Raw genomic sequence first — 14871 nt, 5'->3', positions numbered from 1 at the left:
GACATTGATACAATATTGAGGAAAGATATTAGTACAGATGATATGGAATCTGTCTGGGTCAAGTTATTCTTAAGGGGCAAAAAACATTAGTTGGGGCAGCATAAAAACTACCAAACTGGACTTCCGGGTGCGGCGATGACCAGCTAAGTCGCACGTTTCGGCACCTCCCGTTTTAACGGACTTTTGGGCTCTTATCGGGAGCCCCAACGGCAATTTTCGAAGGCTAAACCCACTGTGAGGCGACATAGAAGGGAGTCCCCCCGGATGTGAATGGACAGAAGAGATAATAGTGGCCAGATTGCGGAGGATCCTCTGGAGCAGCGGCAAAGAAGGGCACTGAGAAGCAAGATGGCGGTGGAGGGAGGCCAGTTGGTATGGGGCCTGGAACAGCAGGAGTTCCTCCGGCGATGTGTGGAGGAGCTCAAGAAGGAGGTGCTGGCGCCGATGCTGCAGGCGATTGAGGGGTTAAAGGAGGCGCAGAAGACCCAAGAGATGGAGCTCCGTGGAGTGAAGGCAAAAGCTGCCGAAAATGAGAACGAGATACAGGGCTTGGTGGTGAAGACGGAGACGCACGAGGCACTATATAAGAGGTGTATGGAGAGACTGGAAGCCCTGGAAAATAGCTCGAGGAGGAAGAACTTAAGAATCTTGGGTCTTCCCGAAGGGGCAGATGGAGCCGACGTTGGGGCGTATGTGAGCACAATGCTCACTAATGGGAGCTGAGGCCCCGACGGGCCCCCTGGAAGTGGAGGGAGCGTATTGAGTCCTCGTGAGAAGACCAAAGGCAGGAGAAATACCTTGAGCAATGGTGGTGAGGTTCCACCGCGACAAGGACAGGGAGATGGTCCTGAGATGGGCGAAAAAGACACGGAGCAGCAGGTGGGAGAACGCGGTGATCCGTGTGTATCAGGATTGGAGTGCGGAGGTGGCGAGAAGGAGGGCGAGTTTCAATCGGGCCAAGGCGGTGCTCCACAAGAGGAAAGTGAAGTTCGGAATGTTGCAGCCGGCAAGACTGTGGGTTACATACCAGGGTAAACACCATTACTTCGAGACGGCAGAAGAGGCGTGGACATTTATTGAAGAGGAGAAGTTGGACTAGATTGGAGAAAGAGTGTTTGAAATGAAGTAGTGAGGTGGTGGTAAGGGACTGTGAATCAGATGGGGGAAAATTTTCTTTCCCCTCGAAGGGGGGGACACACGAAGAAATGTGGGCGCCGGTGGGGAAGGGGAGGGGGAAGAGAGGGAGCTCCGCCATCAGGGGCGGGCCGAGAGGGAAGCGCGGGCTTTGTTCCCGCGCTATGGAAATTGTGGGGGGCGCAGGAAGGAGGGGGCCTCACATAATGGGAGGCTAAGGATAAACAGGGGAAGCCGAGGTCAGCCAGAGTTTGCTGACTTCCGGAAGCAATATGGGGGGAGCAACTAAGCTAGAGAGGGATCTAGCGGGGAGGGGGGGGGGTTTAACTGGGTTGCTGCTGCTAAGGGGAAGGGGGAGCTGTTACGGGATGAGATGGGAGGGCGCTATCGGGGGGATAAGCGGGTGCGTGGGAACCGGGTGAGGAGCTGGTCTAAAAAAGGGGGTGGCTAGTCGACGAGGGGGTGGGGGGGGGGGGGGGTAAAGAGCCCCCCAGCCTGGTTGATCACGTGGAACGTGAGAGGGTTGAATGGGCCGATTAAGAGGGCGAGGATTCTTGCGCACCTAAAGAAGCTAAAGGCAGATGTGGTCATGCTGCAGGAGACGCACCTGAAACTGGCGGATCAGGTCAGATTAAGAAAAGGATGGGTGGGACAGGTATTCCACTCGGGCTTGTAGAGGGGTGGCAATACTGGTGGGGAAACGGGTATTGTTTGAGGCGAAGACCATAGTGGCGGACAGTGGGGGTAGATACGTGATGGTGAGTGGCAGATTGCAAGGTGAGGCGGTGGTGCTGGTGAATGTATATGCCCCGAACTGGGATGACGTGAACTTTATGAAGCGTATGATGGGGCACATCCCGGACCTGGAGATGGGAAAGTTGGTAATAGGGGAGGGGACTTCAACACGGTGCTGGGCCGGTCCAGATCTAGGACCGGGAGGAGGCCGGCAGCGGCCAAGATGCTTAAGGGCTTTATGGAGCAGATGGGTGGAGTGGATCCCTGGAGATTTACTAGGCCAAGGAGTAAAGAGTTTTCCTTCTTCTCCCATGTCCACAAAGTGTACTCCCGGATAGACTTCTTTGTCCTGGGAAGGGCGCTGATCCCGAAGGTGGCAGGAACGGAGTATTCGGCTATAGCCATTTCAGATCATGCCCCACATTGGGTAGATCTGGAAGTAGGAGAGGAAAAGGAACAGCGCCCACTCTGGAGATTAGATATGGCAGACGAGGGGGTATGTGTAAGGGGTATGTGTAAGGGTGAGGGGATGTATTGAAAGGTACCTAGAGATTAATGATGATGGAGAGGTCCAGGTGGGAGTGGTCTGGGAGGCGCTGAAGGCGGTGGTTAGAGGGGAGTTGATTTCCATAAGGGCCCATAAGGGGAAACAAGAGGGCAATGAAAGGGAGAGATTGTTGAGGGAGATTTTGAGGGTGGATAGGCAATATGCGGAGGCTCCAGATGAAGGGCTATACAGGGAAAGACGGAGATTGCACACGGACTTTGACTTGTTGACCACGGGTAAGGCGGAGGCACAATGGAGAAAGGCACAGGGAGTGCAGTATGAATATGGAGAGAAGGCAAGCCGGCTGCTGGCCCAACAATTTAGGAAGAGGGGGGGCGGCGAGAGAGATCGGAGGGGTTAGAGACGAGGAGGGAAAGATGGAACGGGGAGCGGAGAGGGTGAACGGGGTGTTTAAGGTATTTTACGAGAGGCTATATAAGGCTCAACCCCCGGAAGGGAAAGAGGGAATGATGCGTTTCCTAGACCAGCTGGAGTTCCCGAAGGTTGAGGAACAGGAGATGACAGGACTGGGAGTGCAGATTGAGGTGGAGGAGGTGGTAAAAGGAATTGGGAACATGCAGGCAGGGAAGGCCCCGGGACCGGATGGGTTCCCGGTGGAGTTCTACAGGAAATACGTGGACCTGCTGGCTCCACTTCTGACGAGAACCTTTAATGAGGCTAGGGAAAGGGGGACACTACCCCCGACGATGTCGGAGGCGACGATATCGCTGATCCTGAAAAGAGACAAAGACCCGCTGCAGTGCAGGTCATACAGGCCGATTTCCCTCTTGAACGTAGATGCCAAGCTTTTGGCCAAGTTGATGGCGACGAGGATAGAGGACTGTGTCCCTGGGGTGGTGCATGATGATCAAACGGGGTTTGTTAAAGGGAGGCAACTGAATGCTAATATACGGAGGCTGCTGGGGGTGATGATGATGCCCCCACAGGAGGGGGAGGCGGAGATAGTGGTGGCGATGGATGCAGAGAAAGCATTTGATAGAGTGGAGTGGGACTACCTGTGGGAAGTACTGAGGAGATTTGGATTTGGAGAGGGGTTCATTAGATGGGTTCAGCTCCTGTATAGGGCCCCGGTGGCAAGTGTGATTACAAATAGGCAACGATCTGACCACTTCCGACTATATAGGGGTACAAGACAGGGATGTCCCCTGTCCCCGTTACTGTTTGCGTTGGCAATTGAGCCACTGGCCATAGCGCTGAGGGGCTCTAGGAAGTGGAGGAGGGTACTTAGAGGAGGAGAAGAGCATCGGGTGTCAGTATACGCGGATGATTTGTTGTTGTATGTCGCGGACCCAGTGGAGGGGATGCCTGAGATAATGCAGACACTCAGGGAGTTTGGAGAATTTTCAGGATATAAATTGAATATGGGGAAGAGTGAACTGTTTGTGATGCACCCCGGGGAACAGGGCAGGGGAATAGACGATTTACCGTTGAAGAGGGTAACAAGGGACTTCCGGTATTTAGGGATCCAGGTGGCCAGGAACTGGGGAACCTTGCATAAGCTAAACTTGGCACGACTGGTAGAGCAGATGGAAGAGGACTTTAGAAGGTGGGACATGGCACCCCGGTTATTGGCGGGCAGGGTGCAGGCGGTTAAAATGGTGGTCCTTCCGAGGTTTCTTTTTGTGTTCCAGTGCCTCCCTGTACTGATTATAAAGGCCTTTTTTAAGAAGGTGGAGAAGAGTATTATGAGCTTTGTGTGGGCTGGAAAGACCCCAAGAGTAAAGAGGGGGTTCCTGCAGCGCAGTAGGGACAGAGGGGGACTGGCACTGCCGAGTTTAAGTGATTATTATTGGGCCGCCAACGTGTCAATGATATGTAAGTGGATGAGGGAAGGGGAAGGAGCGGCGTGGAAAAGACTGGAGATGGCGTCCTGTAGGGGAACTAGTCTAAAAGCACTGGCGACGGCGCCGTTACCGTTCTCCCCGAAAAAATACACCACAAACCCAGTGGTGGTGGCAACTCTGAAAATTTGGGGGCAGTGGAGACGACATAAGGGAGTGACGGGTGCCTCAGTGTGGTCCCCGATAAGGAACACCCATAGGTTCGTCCCGGGAAGGATAGATGGGGGATTTAAATCTTGGCAGCGAGCAGGAATTGCAAAATTGAAGGACTTGTTCTTAGACGGGACGTTCGCGAGTCTGGGTGCACTGACAGAAAAATATGGGTTGACACCTGGGAATGCATTTCGCTATATGCAAGTGAGGGCATTTGTGAGGCAACAGGTGAGGGAATTTCCACAGCTCCCGGCGCAAGAGATTCAGGACAGAGTGTTTTCGGGGGCATGGGTGGATGATGGTAGGGTGTCAGATATATATAGGGAAATGAGAGACGAGGGGGAGACGATGGTAGAGGAGCTGAAGGGAAAATGGGAGGAGGAGCTGGGGGAAGAGATTGAGGAGGGGCTGTGGGCAGATGCCTTAAGTAGGGTAAACTCTTCATCCTCGTGTGCCAGGCTCAGCCTGATACAATTCAAGGTTCTACACAGGGCGCATATGACTGGAGCAAGGCGGAGTAGATTTTTTGGAGTGGAGGATAGGTGCGGGAGATGCGGGGGAAGCCCGGCGAACCACACCCACATATTTTGGTCCTGTCCGGTATTGCATGGGTTCTGGGTGGGTGTGGCAAAAGTGATTTCAAAGGTGGCGGGATCCGGGTCGAACCAGGCTGGGGGTTGGCTATATTTGGGGTTGCAGATGAGCCGGGAGTGCAGGAAGCGAGAGAGGCCGATGTTTTGGCCTTTGCGTCCGTAGTAGCACGGCGAAGGATTCTACTTATGTGGAAAGAAGCTAAGCCCCCGGGTGTGGAGGCCTGGATCAATGACATGGCAGGGTTCATAAAATTGGAGCGGATAAAGTACGCACTAAGAGGTTCGGCTCAAGGGTTCACCAGGCGGTGGCAACCATTCCTCGAGTATCTCGCAGAGCGATAAGGGAAAATAGGAAAGGTAGCAGCAGCAACCCAGGGGGGAGGTGGGGGGCTCATTTGGGTCCTCAGGGGTTTTATGTGTGTGCTTATATATTAGTTATTTATATTAGATGTTACAAAGTTACTATTTTAGTTACTATTTCTGTTGTTTCTTATTTTGTTGTTGGCAGTTGCCGTTAGTTAGCATATTATTTATTTTTAAAAAACGATCACTGTATATATTATTACAAAGTTGTAAAATGGGAAATTTTTGTTTGATCGAAAAACTTTAATAAATTTTTTTTTTTTTAAACTACCAAACTGCAGTGGTACTGCTGGAATAGCATTAGACAGGAAATCAGAGCTGCATGTGATAAAGGAACACCTGTAATTATGGGTAACTTCAATTTGCATATAGATTCGGGGTGAGCCAAATTAGTCAGTGTAATAAATGAGGAAATTCTGGAGCGTATAAGGGATGATTTTCTCAACCAATATGTTGAGGAACTAACAAGGGAACAGGCCATCTTGGACTGGGTGTTGTGCAATGAGAAAGGATTAGTTGGCAATTTAGTTGTGAGAGAAGCCTTGGGGATGAGTGACCATAATATGATAGCATTCTTTGTCAAGATGGATAGCAAGTTAATTGATTCTGAGACCAGGATCCTGAACCTCAATAATGGTAACTATGGTGTAATGAAGCATGAGCTGGTATGGCGAACTGGGAAACATTACTGAAAGGAACAACAGCGGACAAACAATGGCAGGCATTCAATAAACAAATAAGTGAACTCCAAAAGTTGCTTATTCATTTTTGGCAAAGAGTAAAAAGGGAGCTGTGGCCAAACCATGGCTTACAAGGGAAATTAGAAATAGTATTAGATTCAAAGAAGAGGCATACAAATTAGCAAGAAAAAGCAAGAGACCCGAGGATTGGGAACAGTTTAAAATTTAGCAAAGGCAGACCAAGGGGAAAATACAATTTGAAAGTAAGCTAGCGGGGAACATAAAAACTGACTGCCAAAGTTTCTATAGGAATGTAAAGAGAAAAAGATTGATGTGACAATAAGCGATTTTCATTTTTCATTTACAGTCAGAAACGGGGGAATTCATAACAGGGAACAAAGAAATGGCTGAGGAACTAAATTCCTACTTTGCTTCTGCCTTCACAAAGGAAGACATGAATAATGTACCGGAAGTTCTGAGAAATACAAGTTTTGCTGAGGAGCAGAAGGAAATTAGTATTAGTAAAGAAATGGTTTTGGGGAATTAATGGGTTTGAAGGCAGATAACTGTCCAGGGCCTGATAATCTTCATGCCAGAGTATTTAAGGAAGTGGCCCTAGAAATACTAGATCCATTGGTGGTCATTTTCCAAAATTCTTTGGACTCTAGAATGGTTCCTACAGATTGGAGGGTAGCTAATATAACCCCGTGAGAGAAAACAGGGAACTGTCGACCAGTGAGCCTAACGTCGGTAGTAGGGAAGTTGTATTATCAAGGATTTCATTGCACAGCATTTGGTAAGCAGTGGTGTAATCAGACGAAGTCAGCATGGATTTACGAAAGGAAAAACATGCTTGACAAATCTACTAGAATTTTTTGAAGATGTGGCTAGTAGAGTTGACTAGGAGGAACCAGTGGAAGTGGTTTATTTAGACTTTCAGAAGACCTTTGACAAGGTCTCATATAGCAGATTACTAATGTTAAAGTGCACGGGATTACAGTAGTGTCTTGAGATGGATAGAAGCTGGTTAGCAGACAGGAAGCAAAAAGTTGGATTAAATAGGTCTTTGTCCGATTGGCATTCAGTGCCTAGTGGGGTACTACAGGGATCTGTGCTCAGACCCCAACTCTTCACATTATATATTAATGATTTGGACAAGGGAACTAAATGTATTATCTCCAAATTTGCAGATGATACAAAGTTGGGTGGGAGGGTGAGCTGTGAGGAGGATGCAGAGATGCTCCAGAGATTTGGACAGGCTGAGTGAGTGGGCACATGCATGGCAGATGCAGTATAATGTGGATGAATGTGAGGTTATCTGCTTTGGTAGCAAAAATAAGAAGGCAGATTATTATTTGAATGGGTGCAAATTGAGAGAGGTGGGTACTCAGCGAGATCTTGGTGTCCTCGTGCATCAGTCGCTGAAAGTAAGCGCGCAGGTACAACAGGCTGTAAAGAAGGCGAATGGTATGTTGGCCTTCATAGCGACAGGATCTGAGTATAGGAATAGGGATAGGAATGTTTTGCTGCAATTGTATAGGGCATTGGTGAGGCCACACCTGGAGTATTGTGTGCAGATTAGGTGTTCTTATCTGAGGAAGGATGTTCTTGCTATGGAGAGAGTGCAGCAAAGGTTTACCAGGCTGATTCCTGGGATGGCGGGACTGTCATGTGAGGAGAGATTAAATGGTTAAGATTGTATTCATTGGAGTTTAGAAGAGTGAGGCGGGCTCTCATAGAATCTTACAAAATTCTAACAGAATTAGACGGGTAGATTCAGAAAGAATGTTCCCGATGGTGGGAGAGTCCAGAACTAGGGGTCATAGTTTGAGGGTAAGGACTGAATCGAGGAGAAATTTCTTCACCAAGAGTGGTGAATCTGTGGAATTCACTACCACAGAAAGTAGTTGAGGCCACAGCGTTGTGTAATTTCAAGAAGGAGTTAGATGTATCTCTTGGGGCGGAAGGGTTCAAAGGTTATGGGGAGAAGGCGGGATCAAGGTATTGTACTTGACAATCAGTCATGTTGATGAATGGCGGAGTGGGCTCGAAGGGCCGAATGGCCCCCCTCCTGCTTCTATTTTCTATGTATGTTTCTATGTACTTACAATCAGGTTCGACAAGGTGGCATCGGGCAGCTGGTAAGCAAACATCTCAATCTGGTCCGCTGTGGGGTGCAAACCTGCTGCCTTAAAAATTTCACAAAGGTTAACAAATAAATACTTCAGTCAAATTTCCCCCATTTTACCCACAATCAATACTTGTACCTTCTCAAAGAATGTGCTATGAGCCTGTTTGTTAGGGACCAGGCATCCCTCCCCCAGACACACAATTCATGGGTCGTTCTCTCTGATGAACAGAGACAGCAAGTACTCCATGCCCAACCCAAACCTGCCCTCACAAAACCAATTTTGAGACTGGCCTGTGGAACTGGAATCAAATATGAACGAGAAATGGTAAACAGCAACATATGTAAAAATTGGGCAGCACGTTAGCACAAGTGGATAACACTGTGGCTTCACAGCGCTAGGTCCCAGGTTCGATTCCCCGCTGGGCCACTGTCTGTGCGGCGTCTGCACGTTCTCCCCGTGTCTGCGTGGGTTTCCTCTGGGTGCTCCGGTTTCCTCCCACAGTCCAAAGACGTGCAGGCAGTGGGATTAGCCATGATAAATTGCCCTTAGTGACCAAAAAGGTTAGGAGGGGATATTGGGTTACGGGGGTAGGGTGGAAGTGAGGGCTTAAGTGGGTTGGTGCAGACTCTGTGGGCCGAATGGCCTCCTCCTGCACTGCATGTTCTATGTAATGTAATTCTTTAAATAAGGTGTACAATTCTACTTTTCTCATTCTATAAAGCTGCAATGCTTTTAAACTGTGCAATTTATGAACCTATTTAGTTCAAAATGTGAGATGCCACTATTGGGAACTGAAGAGGATTGTGTGTAGGCTCTCACTCCTAAATATGGAAGCATAAAGTCACAGAGTCATGGGGATTTACAGCTCAAAAAGAGGTCCTTCAGCCCATCGTGCTGCACTGGCCATCGAGCCCCTATCTATTTTAATCCCATTTTCTAACACTTGCCCGTAGTCCTGTATGCTCTACTGTTTCAAGTGCTCATCTAAATCCTTCTTAAATGTTGTGAGGGTTCCTGCCTCTACCACCCTTTCAGGCAGTAAACACAGGACTCAAAGGATATTTATTTCAGTGCAAGGGCTATTACAGAATAATAGTGAAGAAGCCCTTCGGCCCATCGAGTATGCACTAATGCATGAAAAACAACTGACCTATCTACCTACTCCGATTTGCCAGCACTTGGCCCATAGCCTTGAATGTTATGACAAAGAACAATACAGCACAGGAACAGGCCCTTCGGCCCTGCGCCGATGACCATGGTATCTACTTAAATTAAAACTGTACGCACTTACGGAGTCAGTATCATAAGACCATAAGACATAGGAGGAGAATTAGGCCACTTGGCCCATCGAGTCTGCTCCGCCATTCAATCATGGCTGATATTTTCTCATCCCCATAACCCCTGATCCCCTTATTGATCAATAATCTATCTATCTCTGTTTTAAAGACACTCAGTGATTTGGCCTCCACAGCCTTATGCGGCAAAGAGTTCCACAAATTCACCACCCTCTGGCTGAAGAAATTCTTCCTCATCTGTTTTAAAGGATCGTCCCTTTAGTCTGAGATGGTGTCCTTTGGTTCTAGTTTTTCCTACAAGTGGAAACATTCTCTCCACGTCCACTCGATCCAGGCCACGCAGTATTCTGTAAGTTTCAATAAAACCCCCCTCATCATTCTAAAATCCAACGAGTACAGACCCAGAGTCCTCAACCGTTCCTCATAAGACAAGCTGTTCATTCCAGGGATCATTCTTGTGAACCTCCTCTGGACCCTTTCCAAGACCAGAACAAGACCAGAGCCGGGTGAACCCCCGGCTCCCCTCTCGCTGTTTTAAACACTGAAACACTCGGCTCTCCTCTCACTGTTTTAAACACTGATCTCTCGGTTTTCCTCTCACTGTTTTATATGTGAAACTCCCGGCTCTCCTCTCCTCTCTGTTGTCAACACTGAAACTCCCGGCTTTCCTCTCACTGTTTTAAACACTGAACTCTCGGTTCTCATCTCGCTGTTTATACTGTGAAACTCCCGGCTCTCCTCTCACTGTTTTAAACACTGGAACTCCCGTCTCTCCTCGCACTGTTTTAAACACTGAAACTCCCGTCGCTCCTCGCACTGTTTTAAACACTGAAACTCACCTCGCTGTTTTAAACTGTGAAACTCCCGGCTCTCCTCTCGCTGTTTTAAACAGTGGAACTACCGGCTCTCCTCTCTCTGTTTTAAACAGTGGAACTACCGGCTCTCCTCTCACTGTTTTAAACAGTGGAACTACCGGCTCTCCTCTCTCTGTTTTAAACTGTGAAATCCCGGCTGTCCTCTCGCTGTTTTAAACAGTGGAACTACCGGCTCTCCTCTCTCTGTTTTAAACTGTGAAATCCCGGCTGTCCTCTCGCTGTTTTAAACAGTGGAACTACCGGCTCTCCTCTCGCTGTTTTAAACAGTGGAACTACCGGCTCTCCTCTCTCTGTTTTAAACTGTGAAATCTCGGCTGTCCTCTCGCTGTTTTAAACTGTGAAACTCCCGGCTCTCCTCTCACTGTTTTAAACAGTGGAACTACCGGCTCTCCTCTCACTGTTTTAAACACTGAAACTCCCGGCTCTCCTCTCACTGTTTTAAACAGTGGAACTACCGTCTCTCCTCTCTCTGTTTTAAACAGTGGAACTACCGGCTCTCCTCTCTCTGTTTTAAACAGTGGAACTACCGGCTCTCCTCTCTCTGTTTTAAACTTTTTTTTAAAGAAACTCCCGGCTCTCCTCTCACTGTTTTAAACACTGAAACTCTCGGCTCTCCTCTCACTGTTTTAAACAGTGGAACTACCGGCTCTCCTCTCACTGTTTTAAACACTGAAACTCTCGGCTCTCCTCTCACTGTTTTAAACAGTGGAACTACCGGCTCTCCTCTCTCTGTTTTAAACAGTGGAACTACCGGCTCTCCTCTCGATGTTTCAAACTGTGAAACTCCCGGCACTCCTCTCGCTGTTTTAAACTGTGCAACTCCCAGCGCTCCTCTCGCTGTTTAAAACTGTGGAATTCCCGGTTCTCCTCTTGCTGTTTTAAACTGTGGAACTACCGGCTCTCCCCTGCTGTTTTAAACTGTGGAACAACCTGCTCTCCTCTCGCTGTTTTAAACACTGAAACTCCCGGCTCTCCTCTCGCTGTTTTAAACACTGGAACTCCCGTCTCTCCTCGCACTGTTTTAAACACTGAAACTCCCGTCGCTCCACGCACTGTTTTAAACACTGAATCTACCGGCTCTCACCTCGCTGTTTTAAACTGTGAAACTCCCGGCTCTCCTCTCGCTGTTTTAAACAGTGGAACTACCGGCTCTCCTCTCTCTGTTTTAAACAGTGGAACTACCGGCTCTCCTCTCACTGTTTTAAACAGTGGAACTACCGGCTCTCCTCTCTCTGTTTTAAACTGTGAAATCCCGGCTCTCCTCTCACTGTTTTAAACACTGAAACTCTCGGCTCTCCTCTCACTGTTTTAAACAGTGGAACTACCGGCTCTCCTCTCTCTGTTTTAAACAGTGGAACTACCGGCTCTCCTCTCACTGTTTTAAACAGTGGAACTACCGGCTCTCCTCTCTCTGTTTTAAACAGTGGAACTACCGGCTCTCCTCTCGCTGTTTTAAACAGTGGAACTCCCGGCTCTCCTCTCTCTGTTTTAAACTGTGAAATCCCGGCTGTCCTCTCGCTGTTTTAAACAGTGGAACTACCGGCTCTCCTCTCTCTGTTTTAAACAGTGGAACATCCGTCTCTCCTCTCTCTGTTTTAAACTTTTTTTTACAGAAACTCCCGGCTCTCCTCTCACTGTTTTAAACACTGAAACTCTCGGCTCTCCTCTCACTGTTTTAAACAGTGGAACTACCGGCTCTCCTCTCTCTGTTTTAAACAGTGGAACTACCGGCTCTCCTCTCTCTGTTTTAAACTGTGAAACTCCCGGCTCTCCTCTCGCTGTTTTAAACTGTGAAACTCCCGGCTCTCCTCTCGATGTTTCAAACTGTGAAACTCCCGGCACTCCTCTCGCTGTTTTAAACTGTGCAACTCCCAGCGCTCCTCTCGCTGTTTAAAACTGTGGAATTCCCGGTTCTCCTCTTGCTGTTTTAAACTGTGGAACTACCGGCTCTCCCCTGCTGTTTTAAACTGTGGAACAACCTGCTCTCCTCTCGCTGTTTTAAACACTGAAACTCCCGGCTCTCCCCTCGCTGTTTTAAACACTGAAACTCCTGGCTCTCCTCTCGCTGTTTTAAACACTGTAACTCCCGGTGCTCCTTTCAATGTTTTAAACATTGAAGCTCCCGGCTCTCCTCTCGCTGTTTTAAACATTGAAGCTCCCGGTTCTCCTCTCGCTGTTTTAAACATTGAAGCTCCCGGCTCTCCTCTCGCTGTTTTAAACACTGAAACTCCCGGCTCTCCTTTCGCTGTTTTAAACACTGAAACTCACGGCTCTCCTTTCACTATTTTAAACTGTGAAACTCACAGCTCTCCTCTCGCTGTTTTAAACATTGAAACCCCCACTCCCCGCTCACTGTTTTAAACACTGAAGCTCTGGCTCTCCTGTCACTGTTTTAAACTGTGAAACTCCCGGGTCTCCTCTCACTTTTTTAAACTGTGAAACTCCCGGCTCTCCTCTCGCTGTTTTAAACACTGAAACTCCTGGCTCTCCTCAAGCTGTTTTAAACATTGAAACTCCCGGTGCTCCTCTCAATGTTTTAAACATTGGAGCTCCCGGTTCTCCTCTCGCTGTTTTAAACATTGAAGCTCCCGGCTCTCCTCTCGCTGTTTTAAACACTGAAACTCCCGGCTCTCCTTTCGCTGTTTTAAACACTGAAACTCACGGCTCTCCTTCCACTATTTTAAACTGTGAAACTCACAGCTCTCCTCTCGCTGTTTTAATCATTGAAACCCCCACTCCCCGCTCACTGTTTTAAACACTGAAGCTCCGGCTCTCCTGTCACTGTTTTAAACTGTGAAACTCCCGGGTCTCCTCTCACTTTTTTAAACTGTGAAACTCCCGGCTCTCCTCTCGCTGTTTTAAACACTGAAACTCCTGGCTCCCCTCTCACTGCTTTAAACACTGAAACCCCCGGGTCCCCTCTCGCTATTTTCAACACTGAAACTCCCGGCTCTCCTCTCACTGCTTTAAACACTGAAACCCCCGGGTCCCCTCTCGCTATTTTCAACACTGAAACTCCCGGCTCTCCTCTCACTGTTTTAAACACTGAACTCTCGGCTCTCATCTCGCTGTTTTAGACTGTGAAACTCCCGTCCCTCCTCGCACTGTTTTAAACACTGAAATTCCCGGCTCTCCTCTCGGTTTTAAACACTGGAACTCCTGGCTCCCCTCTCACTGTTTTAAACTGTGAAACCCCCGGCTCTCCTGTCACTGTTATAAACTGTCAAACATCCGGCTGTCCTCTCACTGTTTTAAAGGTTGAAATCCCGGCTCTCCTCTCGCTGTTTTAAACTGTGAAACTCCCGGCTCTCCTCTCACTGTTTTAAACAGTGGAACTACCGGCTCTCCTCTCTCTGTTTTAAACTGTGAAATCCCGGCTCTCCTCTCACTGTTTTAAACACTGAAACTCTCGGCTCTCCTCTCACTGTTTTAAACAGTGGAACTACCGGCTCTCCTCTCTCTGTTTTAAACAGTGGAACTACCGGCTCTCCTCTCACTGTTTTAAACAGTGGAACTACCGGCTCTCCTCTCACTGTTTTAAACAGTGGAACTACCGGCTCTCCTCTCACTGTTTTAAACACTGAAACCCCCGGTTCTCCTCTCTCTGTTTTAAACAGTGGAACTACCGGCTCTCCTCTCTCTGTTTTAAACACTGAAACCCCCGGTTCTCCTCTCTCTGTTTTAAACAGTGGAACTACCGGCTCTCCTCTCTCTGTTTTAAACACTGAAACCCCCGGTTCTCCTCTCTCTGTTTTAAACACTGAAACCCCCGGCTCTCCTCTCGCTGTTTTAAACTGTGAAACTCCCGGCTCTCCTCTCACTGTTTTAAACAGTGGAACTACCGGCTCTCCTCTCTCTGTTTTAAACTGTGAAATCCCGGCTGTCCTCTCACTGTTTTAAACACTGAAACTCCCGGCTCTCCTCTCACTGTTTTAAACAGTGGAACTACCGGCCCTCCTCTCTCTGTTTTAAACTGTGAAATCCCGGCTCTCCTCTCACTGTTTTAAACACTGAAACTCTCGGCTCTCCTCTCACTGTTTTAAACAGTGGAACTACCGGCTCTCCTCTCTCTGTTTTAAACAGTGGAACTACCGGCTCTCCTCTCGCTGTTTTAAACAGTGGAACTACCGGCTCTCCTCTCTCTGTTTTAAACTGTGAAATCCCGGCTGTCCTCTCGCTGTTTTAAACAGTGGAACTACCGGCTCTCCTCTCTCTGTTTTAAACAGTGGAACTACCGGCTCTCCTCTCACTGTTTTAAACTGTGAAATCCCGGCTGTCCTCTCGCTGTTTTAAACAGTGGAACTACCGGCTCTCCTCTCTCTGTTTTAAACAGTGGAACTACCGGCTCTCCTCTCTCTGTTTTAAACAGTGGAACTACCGTCTCTCCTCTCTCTGTTTTAAACAGTGGAACTACCGGCTCTCCTCTCTCTGTTTTAAACTGTGAAACTCCCGGCTCTCCTCTCGCTGTTTTAAACTGTGAAACTCCCGGCTCTCCTCTCGAT

General features: G+C 48.3%; 1 protein-coding gene across 2 annotated transcripts in view; it reads right to left on the bottom strand.

Annotated features, from left to right (window-relative positions):
* Nucleotides 1-14871, bottom strand: part of supv3l1 (SUV3-like helicase) — a 287161-nt gene that overhangs the window by 36486 nt on the left and 235804 nt on the right. For both annotated transcript variants that reach the window (XM_072478761.1, XM_072478762.1), the window contains one exon: nucleotides 8176-8256. In XM_072478761.1, the coding sequence (XP_072334862.1) occupies nucleotides 8176-8256 (81 nt within the window). The remainder of the gene's footprint in view (nucleotides 1-8175; nucleotides 8257-14871) is intronic.

Source organism: Scyliorhinus torazame, chromosome 16 (genome assembly GCF_047496885.1).
Source record: "Scyliorhinus torazame isolate Kashiwa2021f chromosome 16, sScyTor2.1, whole genome shotgun sequence".
NCBI classification, from domain to species: Eukaryota; Metazoa; Chordata; class Chondrichthyes; order Carcharhiniformes; family Scyliorhinidae; genus Scyliorhinus; species Scyliorhinus torazame.
Note: the sequence above shows the minus strand (reverse complement) of the source record. Positions and strands in the feature narration are given on the sequence as shown.